Here is a 13,164-nt window from a genome sequence, read left to right on the forward strand (position 1 = left end):
CCGTACAAAAGTTACATTAAAACCAAGGCAGCATGTACTTCAAGAGGCCTCTCTGGGTTATTTAGGGTCCCAAAGAAACAGGGAGAATTTCCTTATGTTCCTTGGGCAATGGTTTGGAGGACAAGGTCTACACAATTTTAGCTGGTAGTCTGCTATTGCAAACAGCCTGATACCTCATATTATTTGAATAACCCTGCCAGTAATTCCATAATGTGAAAATTCACTTTTCAATGTGTCATTTTATTTTCATTCATTTATTTATGCTCTTTGTTCCAGAGCTTATTTGGGCATGACTGCTTTTTAGCATCTGTTTCCAATCTGTCTTGAGCCTCCACTCTGCAAAGCCAGGAATGTGAGGCAAGGTGGTATTTCCTGGCTAAGTCTTTTGGGAGACTCGCTTATCAGAAGTGAGACATCTCTCCAACTTTGGTCCTGTGGTTGATTTCACACACTTCTGCATAGGGCACACACGTGTCTTTCTGTGGCAGGTCGAGCTGTCGAGTGGAATCTGTTAGAACACAGTCCTTCCTGACCCCTTCTAAGGGCACCTGGCCCTGAGCTGTCAGGCAGAACCCACTAGGACCTCCAGACTCGAAGGCCTGCTTTGTGCCTGCCTTTGATGAGCTCTGGCTTCTCTCAACTTTGATTAATCAAGCTGTCCCATGATCAGGGTGGCTGGGAAATAAACCCCACTCCACTCCCTCAGGGACAGGCACTGAAAGCCCCGTAAATCTACTTTTTCCTCCTACCTCACATTATATATACAAGTCCCTCCTGTGCTTATACACAGATAAAAAAAAAAAACAAAAACAAAAATGAGAGGTTTTAAGTAGAAACAGAAAACTTTGACTTGTAAAAAGCAATCCGATTAGACCATATAATCTAGAACTTTATATTCCTTGTCTGTGTAAAGAATGGCCACAGGAATGTTACTTGCATCATTATTAAAAATAGGGAAAAACCAGAAACAACATGAATGTCCATCAACAGGGACTAATAAGAGGAAAATTATGTAATGCTCATAATTTTCTATGGCCTTAACATTATGTGGAAGGGTATTTACTGACATGAGAAAATTGAAGCAGTATGTATGGTATGTGTACATACTAACAATATGTATATGTTTCTTTTAAAAATGCTGTGTATACATGCCCAGAAAAAAACATATCTGAAGAAGGTATACCGAAATGTCAATAATGAGTCGCTCTAGATAGTGATTATGGGTAATTTTTGTTTTCTTACACTTTTTTGTATTTTGATTTTTTTTTGCAATGTGATCATATTACCTCTATAATCAGGAAGAAGAAAGATAAAAGTGTATGTTTTAAAATTCCACAATATTTAAGACATCCCCAAAATGTGATTTGAGGGTATTTCTTAGGTGATGTAAAAAAAAAATTGGGAACCAGTGGGACATTTTAGCAAGTTTTGTTTGTTCATTATTGTTTGTTTGTTGCTTTGTTTTTTTTTTTTTACTCCAGGTACCCATCTATAACAATTTAGGCCAATATTATCAAGTTTTGCTAACAACATTATCCCTCCCTGTTCTACCTTGCCTAACTCTATAGTAGTAATTTATACATCTCCCACATCAAAGTTTCATATTTTTAGCAAAGCATCAAGCCTTACCGTCCGGAAAGCTGCAACCACAAGATTTGAGGGAACCAAGTTTCTGTTGGAAAAGAAAGCATTTTGTCAGTGTTCTTAAAATTCAGTGTGCAAAGTGTCTGCTTCGAGATGTCCACTCCTAACAGCCTAACACGATGTTCTCTCTCTCTCTCCGACCCCAGCGATACTGTGGTCTTTTGCTCGATCTAAGAACCCAGCTGTGCTGTGAGTGCACCAATTCCCATCCTCGTCTCCTTCATGGTACCCTTGATATTAGGCACTGTGATCAACCAAACCATGGAACAGCATCGCTCCTTCCACCTAGAGGTTGAGCCCCACTGTAGTGGTTTTCACTGTTGAGTGGTACTGCCCACTAGTGAAATCCAAGGAAGTTTTTGTTGCAATAATTGAGAGGCATTCCTGGAATTGTGGGGGGAGTATTTGGGGAAGTGCTAGGTGCCAGACATTTGTCCTGCAAAGTGCAGCAAACGGCCTGTACAATGAATCATCTCAAGGCCCTCACAGTTTTCCAATGTTTTGCATGACAAACAGGTAGATAACCTTATTTATAGTCACCTGAGCCCAGAGTAACTCCAAAACAAGGAGTTGGTTATTTGTTTGTTTGTTTGTTTTGCACAATCTGAACATACACTGAATTTCTTAGAAATGCAACTACTGTGTAAATTACGGGGTGTTTTTTTGTTTTGTTTTGTTCAGAACATTTCCAAGGATTGTTCATCTTCCTGGAAAATCATACTACCAATGACAAATTGTAGGATCTGAGTCCTTAATTCCACACCCCAGTATCAAGCATCAGTCTGCATTTATAGCTATCTCATTTGTGATGATTCTAAATTCAGGGGCAAGCATCCAACCATTTTGTTTTAGAGCATTTACATATTGAATCACATTGTTTTTATTATATTATTTCCCTTTTGTCTTTTCTATTACAGTTAAGTCATATTGATGTTTTAAAATTATGTGGGCAGGTAAATTTTTTTTTTTTTTTTTTTTTTTTCTGAGATAGAGTCTTGCTCTGTTGCCCAGGCTAGAGTGCCAGGGCATCAGCTTAGCTCACAGCAACCTCACACTCCTGGGCTCAAGTGAGCCTCCTACCTCAGCCTCCCGAGTAGCTGGGACTACAGGTGCACACCACCATGCCCGGCTAATTTTTTTTCTATTTTTTTTTAGCAGAGACGGGGTCTCACTCTTGCTCAGGGTACAAGGGCAAGTAAATTCTATTCAAGGATTTCATTTTAGAATGAAGGATATTATAAAACATTTGTTATAAAAGGAGAGCAATATAGCTGATTGATGCCAACATGCACATCATTTTTATTAAGGGTCACCTTTGGGTCAGCTTCTGTGTGGGATACTGGTTTTGATATTCAAGAAATTATATGCCAGCTGACAGTACATTTGTTTTACCTACTTCCTGCAAGAAGAGTAAGTCTAAAAGAACAAAAGAGTTTGAATTACCCTTTATAACGTATTCCAGACTTATCCACTAATTCTTACTTCTGTGGTTGGGTTGTTCACCTAGCACTAGAATCTCCAGGCAACTATTTGCAGTGCATTGGGTTTCAGAGGTAGGCCTGGCTGCAACCCAGCTTGGCAGGCAGAGTCTAAGATGGCCTCCTGGCATTCGCACCTTTGTGTCAACCCTTGAGTGTGGGTGAGGCCTCTGACTTGCTTCTAATCAACAGAATGCAGCAAAGGTGATGGGTTGTCACATCCATGATTTGGTTACATAAAATTGTAGCTTCCATCTTGCTAGCCAACTCTTCTTATTGTCTTCTGGGCTTGCACACTTTGATGGAAAGTTATGTTGGAAAGGCCCACATGACAAGAAACCGTGGGTGGCTTCCAGCCAATAGCCAACAAGGAACTAGCACTCCCAGCCCAAATTCAAGGAAATGAGCTCTGCCAACAACCACATGACCTTAGCAGTGAATCCCTCCTCAGCTGAGCCTTGAAATGAGACCCCAGCCCTAGCTGACACCTTCACTGCAGCCTTGTAAGAGACTCAGAAACAAAAGAGCTAACTAAGCTGTGCCAGGATTCCTGACCCCAGAGAAACTGTGGGATAACAAATGTGTGGGATTTAAAGCTGCTAAATTTGTGGTAATTTGTTACGTAGCAATAGATAACTAAAACACCAGCCAACAAGGTTAATGAGAAGCAAAAGTGACTTCATTAAAACATTTGCGGTGCTCTCACAGGTTTGCCAGCATTTAGAGGCTGCAGCACAGCCTCTCCCAACCTTGTCTATAAAACCTGAATTGCTTTTAACGTACTTAGAGAATACCGGCAAGCGCATGCCTGCATTGAAGCAGAAAAAAGTAATCTTTAACTGAATTAATTGTTGCAAAATTGTGGTCAGAAATTTGACCCTTATCACAGGTATAGTCACTTTTAAAAAAGGTAGAAATAGACTAGCAACTTGTAATTGGCTAGTTTTTAAGTTGTAGATGAATAGAAACTTACATTTGCTTATCATTTCCATTACAAAGCAACTTCCTTACATATTTCAATCTTGTGGGCTAGGTTTGATATCTCATTTCCATTTGCTATACTAGTCAGAAACAGAAAGGGGCCCTATGCCAAGGTTTCTTTGTTCAATATCCACCACATGACGACTCTCAGTAGTTCCCAGACCAAGCTGGCCTCAGGTTCTCTCTCCATGAGGATGGGGAAGTTAAGAAAACAGCTGGGTTACAAGCTTTACACCTTCCCCACAGGGAACAATTTCTCCTGCAAAAATCTTGCATCCTTTAGGTATTAGCTGTTTCCTCAACTGGCATAAGCACCGCCTTTCCCACCACCTCGAAACGCACTCTCTTCCAAGGAGCACAACACTGTTTAAATCCTCCTATCTGTCCTGCCTGGGTCTCTTTATCATGAGAAATAACCCGGTACCACCTCACCCAGAACAAACCATGACCTTAACCCAGAGCTTCCAGTAGCCACTTGCACACTGACCTGTTTTCAGACTGTCTACAATATCTAGTCTACAAATCTAGTGGGAACAGGAGGGTACAGAAAATACTAGAGGCAAAACGGCAACCCCTGCCCCCCTGACCAAATCAAGTTGTTAAGAACACAATGTGCTTTGATAGTTTCTGACAGAGTTAAACATATACTTACCCACAACAAGTTAAACATGCACTTCCCATATGACCCAGCAATTCCAATCCTGGATACTTACCCAAGAGAAACGAAAATTTGTCTGCAAAAAGGACCTGTAGGCATTCATGATAGCCAGAAACCCAAACGTCCATCAACAGAAGAATGGATAAACAGATTATGATAAATCCATACAATGAAATACCACTTGGCAATAAAAAGGAACCAAGTCATATACACAACAACATGGATGATCTCAGCCACACTGTGCTGAGCAAAAGAAGACAAAGAAAAGTACATACCAAATGATTCCATTGATACAAAACTCTAGGAAAAGCAAAACTAACTTATCGTGATAAAGAGCAGATCAGCTGCCTGGGGCCAGGGATGGAGAAGGAGGGTTGCTGAGAAGAGTCACGGGTGATGGAAATGTTCAGTATCTTATTTTTTTTTTCTTTTCAACAGATAATATGCCTGCAGTTGTTCAGTGTCTTGACTGTGGTGGTAGTTAAACGAGTTATCCATTTGTCAAAACTCATTGAACTGTACACCTAAAATGGGTACATTTTATTGTATGTAAATCATACCTCAAAAATTTTTTTTTTTTTTTTTTTTTTTTGAAGCAGAGTCTCACTCTGTTGCCCGGGCTAGAGTGAGTGCCGTGGCGTCAGCCTAGCTCACAGCAACCTCAAACTCCTGGGCTTAAGCAATCCTACTGCCTCAGCCTCCCGAGTAGCTGGGACTACAGGCATGCGTCACCATGCCCGGCTAATTTTTTTGTGTATATATATTTTAGTTGTCCATATAATTTCTTTCTATTTTTAGTAGAGACGGGGGTCTCGCTCTTGCTCAGGCTGGTCTCGAACTCCTGACCTCCAGCGATCCACCCGCCTCGGCCTCCCAGAGTGCTAGGATTACAGGCGTGAGCCACCGCGCCCGGCCAAAAATTTTTTTAAAAGTTTAAAAGATTCAGTGGTAACAAATAGAGATTTTCTAACCAAAAAAATCCATTCATTCAATGGGGTGACTGAGCTTTGTTTAGATTATATAGCTCCATTCTCAGCTACCAGTCCCTAGGAAGGACTCCCCCAGGGGCAGCGAGCTGGGGCAGCCACAGAAAACATCCTCCTTTCACTCAGTGCCTCTGGCTGCCACGGGCAGGAGCAACAGAAGTTCCCTTCTGCTGTCACCAAGGGTAAGGGGCTGAGGCTGCCTGTGTAAAGCAAAACATTTCTCTGTTCTCTTCTTTGGCTTTCAAACTGATGCTATGGGAAACTCTGGCTCTTTCCTACTCCCGAGCTCTCTTGGATTCTAGGATCCGTCTTGCTTCCCAGAACTCCGTCTTCAGGCACTTTTCCCAAGTCCTCACATTCACACAGTTAACTTCGTGGGCTTTCAAAATGAGGGACATTGAGCTGGAAGGATTTTCAAGGTGACCCAGTTCCAGCCCCTCTTAGCACATGGACACACCCGTGCCCAGTCCCTGAGCTGACACATCTCCCAGCTCTGCTCCATCCACACCAGCACTGTCCACTAGAAATTGATTTATTCATGTTGAATCCCATAATTGGTCTCCAGGATAAACTAGTTAAATTTAAATAGCCACATGTAGCTAGTGTCCATCATACACAGAGATGGAGAGTTTTGAAGCCCAGAGCCTGGAATTCAGGAAGACCCAACAGTCTTTCAATGCTCGCCTCTGCATGTCACCCAATGTCACTGGGCATTAGGGCACTTCTAACCACTGAGCTCCTCATCTTATTCAAGTTTGCAAGTGTTTCCTTTGTCTGTTGTTTGATCCTGAGATATCTACTTGACTTACAACATGTGCATTAAGCCAAAGTTCCTCAAACGTGAGTAGGCCATGAAATCAATTTATTGGCTTTAGCAAGTATTTAATAAAAGATGAAATACATTAAACAAAATATCAGCATGTATCACATTTACAATATTGTTTGATGGAACTTGTGTTTCAGTTTGTGTTTGTGGTGGTGTATGTGTGTGGATGCCATAATGTAAAATGTATTTCTTATTGTAGGTCAAAGTAAAAAACGTGGGAAACCTCAAAGATTATACTGCTATTAATATATCTAGAAACCCAAGTCAGACCGCATTGGGAGAGAAGAAATGAACAAGCCTTTCCAGTACTATAAGACTCTTTGGATACATTATTTAAAACAAACAGAAAAACTGGTATGAGCCAAGGCTGAGCTGGCAATGTAGAACTGGTGTTGGAGGCACTGCACAGACTCACGCAGCTCACACAATGGCAAACTTCAAAAATGTTCCTTCTTTATGCATCTGATACTGTTTGTTCTTCTGATCCTATTGTCAAGGGTGGTAGGCGTTTCCCTGTTCTATATGAGAAGAATGTAAAACAATTTACTTTTGCTTAGAAATATTTCCTTTTAAGTTCAAAAACTCTTTACCAAATCTATGAACATTTCAAAGACTCTTCAGAACAGGATATGGCACAGTATGTATACCTGATAAATATTTATTATCTCTACTGTTTATTGTTAGAGCCAGTTAGCAGGAACATACCCCTTCAGATCTCGGTACCCCCTACAGGGCTACAAGCCGAGGGGGCTGGGGATGGTGGGCTCACACTCTGATGAGTAGGGGTGGGGGTGGGGATTAATCTACCCCCTTTTTTAAGGCCTACATCCAACTTTGGATTCCAGCCTGAAGGAGTAGGGCTGGACCCCTGGTGTAGGGAATTTTGGGGGGAAATCAGGTTAAGAATGCACTCATTCTCTGTATCAAGTAGCTCTCAGCTGTCCCTGAGATGCTGGGACACACTAGAATATAGCAAGGGACTCAAATATTAACTCATTTAATCCTCATAACAATTCTAGGTAGTACATCTTATTAGTCCCATTTTACAGATAAGGACACTGAGACACAGAGAGGCCAAAGACTTGTCCACATACAGCTAGTAAGTGGTAGAGCTGGGATGCAAATGCAGGTAGTTGGCTTTAGTGTCTGCTCTTAATCACCACCCAAGCCGCCTACCTGGGTTTATGCCCTGTTCAGCCTCAAAACTATTCAGATGCTCTCCTCGGAGGTAGAGGGAATGGTCAAGAGTTAAAAACTTTATTTTTTTAATTATAAGCTGCTATTTTTTTCCTTTAGTGACTAGTTAGGCTGAGAAACCTCTGTTAATTTGGATCCTTCTTAGATGAGCTAAGAGTCTTTTTCTTGCCCCTACAGAAGAGAGAGACACAGGCATAGTTAAGACAACCTGCCATAGTCAATATTTATTTATTTATTTTGGAGACAGAGTCTTGCTTTGTCACCCAGGTTAGAGTGCAGTGGCATCATCATAGCTCACTGCAACCTCAGACCCCTGGCCTCCAGAGATCCTCCTGCTTTAGCCTCCCTAGTAGCTGGGACTACAGGCACATGCCACCACGCCCAGCTAATTTTTCTATTTTTTGTAGAGACAGGGTCTCGTTCTTGCTCAGGCTGGTCTCAAACTCCTGGCCTCAAGCAATTCTCCCATCTCAGCCTCCCAAAGTGCTAGGATTACTGGCATGAGCCACCACACTCAGCCCATAGTCAATATTTAAAAGAAATTATTCACAACTTACTCCCTTGACTTTGCCATCTAGGGGCTAATATTACACCCCAGTCTCTGATAGGTTTCTTTGCACCTGCTCAAGAAATGTGTTCTTTGCAGCTTGAGAGACATCACACATATTCACTCCAGTCCTTGGGAAGGAAAGTCTATCACACGTCCCTCTGTGAAGGAAAAGTTTCAGAGCACTGTTTCCTATTAAGAAAATGAGCACAAGGGGAAAAAAAATCTAAAAAACCTAAGAAATCAGGCAGTAGACAAAATCCTACTTGTATTTACAATGTACATGGCAGCAACCTGCTATACTACTGCAAAAGACAGTGGCCCAGGGCTGCCAGTGCAGACAGGAACCCTGGGCCCAGGTGCTGTCCCTACCTGCTTTCTTGGCAGTTAAGCCTCTGGTTCTTTAAAAAATAAATTAGAGCTCTATTCTGCTGCAACAAGAGGTCCGGTCGTCATCTGTGGAGTATGTGTCTTGCTCTGTAAACCTATATCTTGTTCTTGCCCTATAATCCTATCTTGCTCCCACTCAATAAATATCACCTCATGCTTACCTTAAAAAAAAAAAAACAAAAAAACCCCACAATAAATTAGAAATCATGGCAGAGAGACCCTGTGGGAGTTCTGGAGCCACTCTACCACCAGGAAAGGGATGGACTTTAGCACAAGGCCTTAGCAGCAGCTATGCTGACTCATCAGAGACTTTTTCCACTCTTTCAGGTGTTTAAGTTCTGGGTAGTTACCAGGCAAGGGCCTGCTGGATAACTTGAGGTGTTTACTAGAAGAGTCTCATTTCAAACATGTGCCCACAGGCAGAAGGGACTAGGCCCTGCCTTTTCCAAAGAATATGCCCAGAGTCACATGAAATTAGCATCCATGAGGTTTTCTTTCTTTCTTTTTTTTTTTTTTTTCCTTTTTTAAATAGAAACAGGTGTCTCTCGCTCTTGCTCAGGCTGGTCTCAAACTCCTGAGCTCAAGCGATCCTCCCGCCTCAGCCTCCCCAGAGTGCTAGGATTACAGGTGTGAGCCAACTCGCCCGGCCCATGAGGTTTTTTTTTTTTTTTCTTTTTAAAAATTTGTTTTTTCATTTTTATATTCTTTCTTTCTTTCTTTTTTTTTTTTTTTCTTTTATGGCCAGCTGGAAACTTCTGTACCATGAGGTTTTCTTAAAGGAAGTAATTTGACCACAGAGACTACCCAGACCCCGGAAGTATTTCCAGGTTGCTCAAAATCCAGTTTCCTCTCATAAGCTGCTAAGCATAAAGCCAAATCCGAACAGGACACACACACTTTCCTTCATTTAAGGAGCTCAGTCTCAACCCTTGGTTGGAGGAAGTGGGCATTTACCTGACACAGTCATATGCTTACCTGGTTCCTCTTTTGGCCCAGGGAAAATAGTTCTGAGACAGTTGCACTAGACTAGGAATGTGATATTATTACTATGGCACGTTGACTTGAGGGGAAGACAATAGGAGAAATAGAGAGAGCCCTAAACTGTGGGGCGGTTAGTTCTTCTAATCCCTCTTTTGATAAGCCACTGCATGACCTTGAGCAAATCGCTTAATCTCTCTCTCAGTTTCCTCAGTCGTAAAATAGGATATACCACCTGCCCCACCTTTATCCGTGAGCTGCTGGACTGAATGGAATTGGCTAGGAAAGCATTAGGAAACACTACCTATTCCCAGCAAGCCACGACAAAGCTTCTCTTAGCCCTCCCAGGCAAGCATAGCCCAAGTCATTGAAAAGTTGCACCTACAATGACTGCTAAGCTATGACACTGGGTCACATTCACTTCAGAAGCAGGAGCTGAAGGGGCTTGGATCTAAAGCTAGAAAACCCTTCTTGGGCAGGGTGTATTGAGGTAACCCGCCCTACCCCCACCCCCTCCCTCTGCAGGAGATAAAAGAATAATATTGAGGCTCTCTATGGGTTGCCACCAGCAAGCAGAGTTGAATATCCACATTCCCTCGCTGGACCACAAATCCCTGCAAAAAAAAGAATCCTTTAACCTCCTAATTGCCTTCCCTCCCGGCAAGAGCTGACTGATATCCTGAAGGTAATAAGTCAAAGGTGCTCTCAACGTCAGTAGATTTCTTTTTTTCAGTACCTGCCTAAACGTCTCCAAACCTAAAAAAATCTCTAAAGACTCCAAACATCAAGCTGCCAGACGCGGGACAAAGGCTGAGATTCCATCAAAGTCCTAATAGGTCACGCCCACCTGCCCTTTTGGCAAAAAACTTTTGGTCCCTCTCATCAGAGTTTTTTTTTTTTTCAATACAGATGTCCTGGATTTTTTTGTTTGGTTGTTTTAAATGAGCAATTTCTCTCTTAAGTGGCAGACAGTCATCACATTTTCCAGAGGGAGAAATGGAAACAGTGGAAAAGGCAATTAATTCAGTTTGTCCAGGGTTTGCTGTTTTTCACAGCCTCAGCAATGAGGAACTTTGCCTCAGTGACTCAAGACAAAACATACCTCCGAAGCTCGGAATCCAGAATTATCAGAAGCCTAGAGGGGGAGCCTCTGGGACTTCTCACTCAACTGACACAAGTGGTTACATCAGTAAATACCTCCAGGCTGCAGTTTTCCCATCTGTGAACTTCGTGCTGAGAAACCAAGAAAAATTGATGCTTTGGGTAATTCTAGAAACTACACTACATCATCTCAAGGGATGAAATGCAACTTCTAACAGTCACAAAAAGCAGGCAAAGCTAAGTGAAGATGCTCCTCTCTCCCTTCCCTCTAGAACTCACACCTTCCCACAAAGAAAGGCCTTGGAAACACGATACTCTGCAGAGGTCCTGACTGGGGTGAACAGCAAACTGTCCTAATCCCCCAGGAGAGGCATATTTCTGGTCGACAGGCCCCACACAACTAACCCAGCCAGGCTATCCTTGGATCCACTGACAGCTCTTCAGAAAATTGCCAGCTTCCTTCGCAGCCCAAGGGTTCAGACAGAGAAAGCCACCGAATGCAAGCAGGATGGCCCAACAGGCAAAATTTAACCAATGTTCCCAGAAGCTTTCGGGCACCTAGGGGAGGAAATGGGGTGAAGATACTGGGATATGGTCGGAACATTTTTACCCGGAGGGCAGCACGAGCGTATAGGAGTGAAGTACAGGTGGGACGGCTGACTTCCCTAACACGCCTACCTAACCGTAGGACCGGTTCTCGCTAAAAGATGTGGCCCTGCTCTTTCGATTGTCCGCTGTACCCCAGCTGTTTGCCAAGGTGTGGTCAGCATGCAAAGACTCCAGACGTTATTTTTATATTTTAAAAATGCCACCAGCAGCCAACTAAGAATTAACTCTTAGGAGTATATGAGTGTATGTGTGTATGAACTGGAGATGCATTGGAGAGCTGGCATCTCCCCTGAGCCCTGGGCGAGGTGGAGTGCGTTACCTGGCCAAGTCGAGGAAAGAGTCCACCGTCTCCTTGGGAACTGGAGGAGGCCCCGAATCCTCTAGCCCCAGGTCGCTGGATTGAAGGGTCTGCGCACCGGACCCCGGCTTGATGATGAACGCCAAAGCGACGGCAAGCGCTGAGGCACCCAGTGTGGTGAGCCCAAAGTAGGCGACGGCGATGCCGCCCAGACGCCCGAGGGAGCTGGCGTCCAGAGAGGCGGCGCCCGACACCAGGCTGCAGACCACCAGCGGCAGGATGATCATGCGCAGCATGCGGAGCAGCATATCGCCAGGGAAGGCCAGGTAGGTGATCTGCGTGCGGCTCAGCCCGACCCCGCGCAGCGCCGCGCCCAGGCCCGCGCCTGCCAGCACCCCCGACACGGTGAGCAGCACCAGCGCGTGGCGCCGCAGGAAGCCGGCGCAGCGCCGCGCGCGTCCCGCCGCGGTCCCCGGCGCGCTGGGCGCCCCCGCAGGCCCGGCCTGGGCGCTGTCGAGGTAACCGTTGGTCTCGCTGCTCTTCTCCATGGCTGGGCTCGCCGCTCCGAGCTGGAGGCAGGGGATTTGGACTCTGGAAGGAGACCGGGCTCCCAAAGAATGGATCGGACGGAGCTGGTGAGGTCTGCCAGCCGCGCCCCCCAGGTTCTGGGAAGCGTCCCCGGGGAATCTACCGGCCTGGCCCCGGAGCAGGTGCGAGAAGGGCGAGGAGAGGCGCAGGAGTGTGGGTTGGAGCCCCGGGAGGAATGGGTCGCGCCGCGCCCAGCCTTTCCAGAGCAGCCACCGGCTGAAGATGATGCAACGCGGGAGCCGCGAGGGAGGACGCTCCTGGGAGGAGGGAGCCGGGAGAGGTCCGAGCCCGCCCCCTTCACACCCACCACCCCGCCCCCCGCGGCTTTGGCCAATCAGAGCCCGGGAGCCGCCGCCGCCGCCAGCCTCGCGCCCCAGCGCTGGCGACGGGCGCCGAATGAGTGGCTGCCGGGCGGGAGGCTCTGCCCCCGGCCGCGGGGGCGCCCGGGGAGCCAGCCAATCCCGACGCCAGCAGCCGCCTCCCGGCCCAGCTAACGGAGGCCGGCTCCAGGGCGGCCGCGGGGAGGCGCGGCCCGAAGGACGGCCGGGGCTCGTTGGTGCCTCCCGGGCCGGCTGGGGTCTGGGCCCTCGTAGTCGGAGGGCCCGGGAGAATGTGGAACTCGGCGACGTTCCTCATCCTGGGGATTGGGGGAGAAGAAGGCTTCCCTCCAGAGCTGGGGCTTTGGCGCTCTGAGAGGTCGCCGGCCTCTCCACCGAAGGGACTGCGCGCGATGGGGGGGCCCAGGCAATCTTTCCGCCGCGTCCCTCCGGCGTAGAATTCTTTCCTCGAGGGGTCCTGTGGGGTTTCGTGCGGTAAAGCACGCCATGGTGCCGAGTGCAGGCTCAGCCCGAGACAAAGGAAGGATGGGTGGATGGATGAATGA

General features: G+C 45.8%; 1 protein-coding gene across 1 annotated transcript in view; it reads right to left on the reverse strand.

The window, feature by feature from the left end:
• Positions 1–12,472, reverse strand: part of SLC1A4 (solute carrier family 1 member 4) — a 28,195-nt gene extending 15,723 nt beyond the window's left edge. Inside the window, exons 1-2 of the mRNA XM_069493814.1 lie at positions 11,715–12,472; positions 1,630–1,672 (exon numbers count right to left, since the gene is read on the reverse strand). Coding sequence (XP_069349915.1) covers positions 1,630–1,672; positions 11,715–12,241 — 570 coding nt within the window. The 5' untranslated portion in view covers positions 12,242–12,472. The remainder of the gene's footprint in view (positions 1–1,629; positions 1,673–11,714) is intronic.
• Positions 12,473–13,164: the final 692 nt, after the last annotated feature.

Source organism: Eulemur rufifrons, chromosome 19 (genome assembly GCF_041146395.1).
Source record: "Eulemur rufifrons isolate Redbay chromosome 19, OSU_ERuf_1, whole genome shotgun sequence".
NCBI classification, from domain to species: domain Eukaryota; kingdom Metazoa; phylum Chordata; class Mammalia; order Primates; family Lemuridae; genus Eulemur; species Eulemur rufifrons.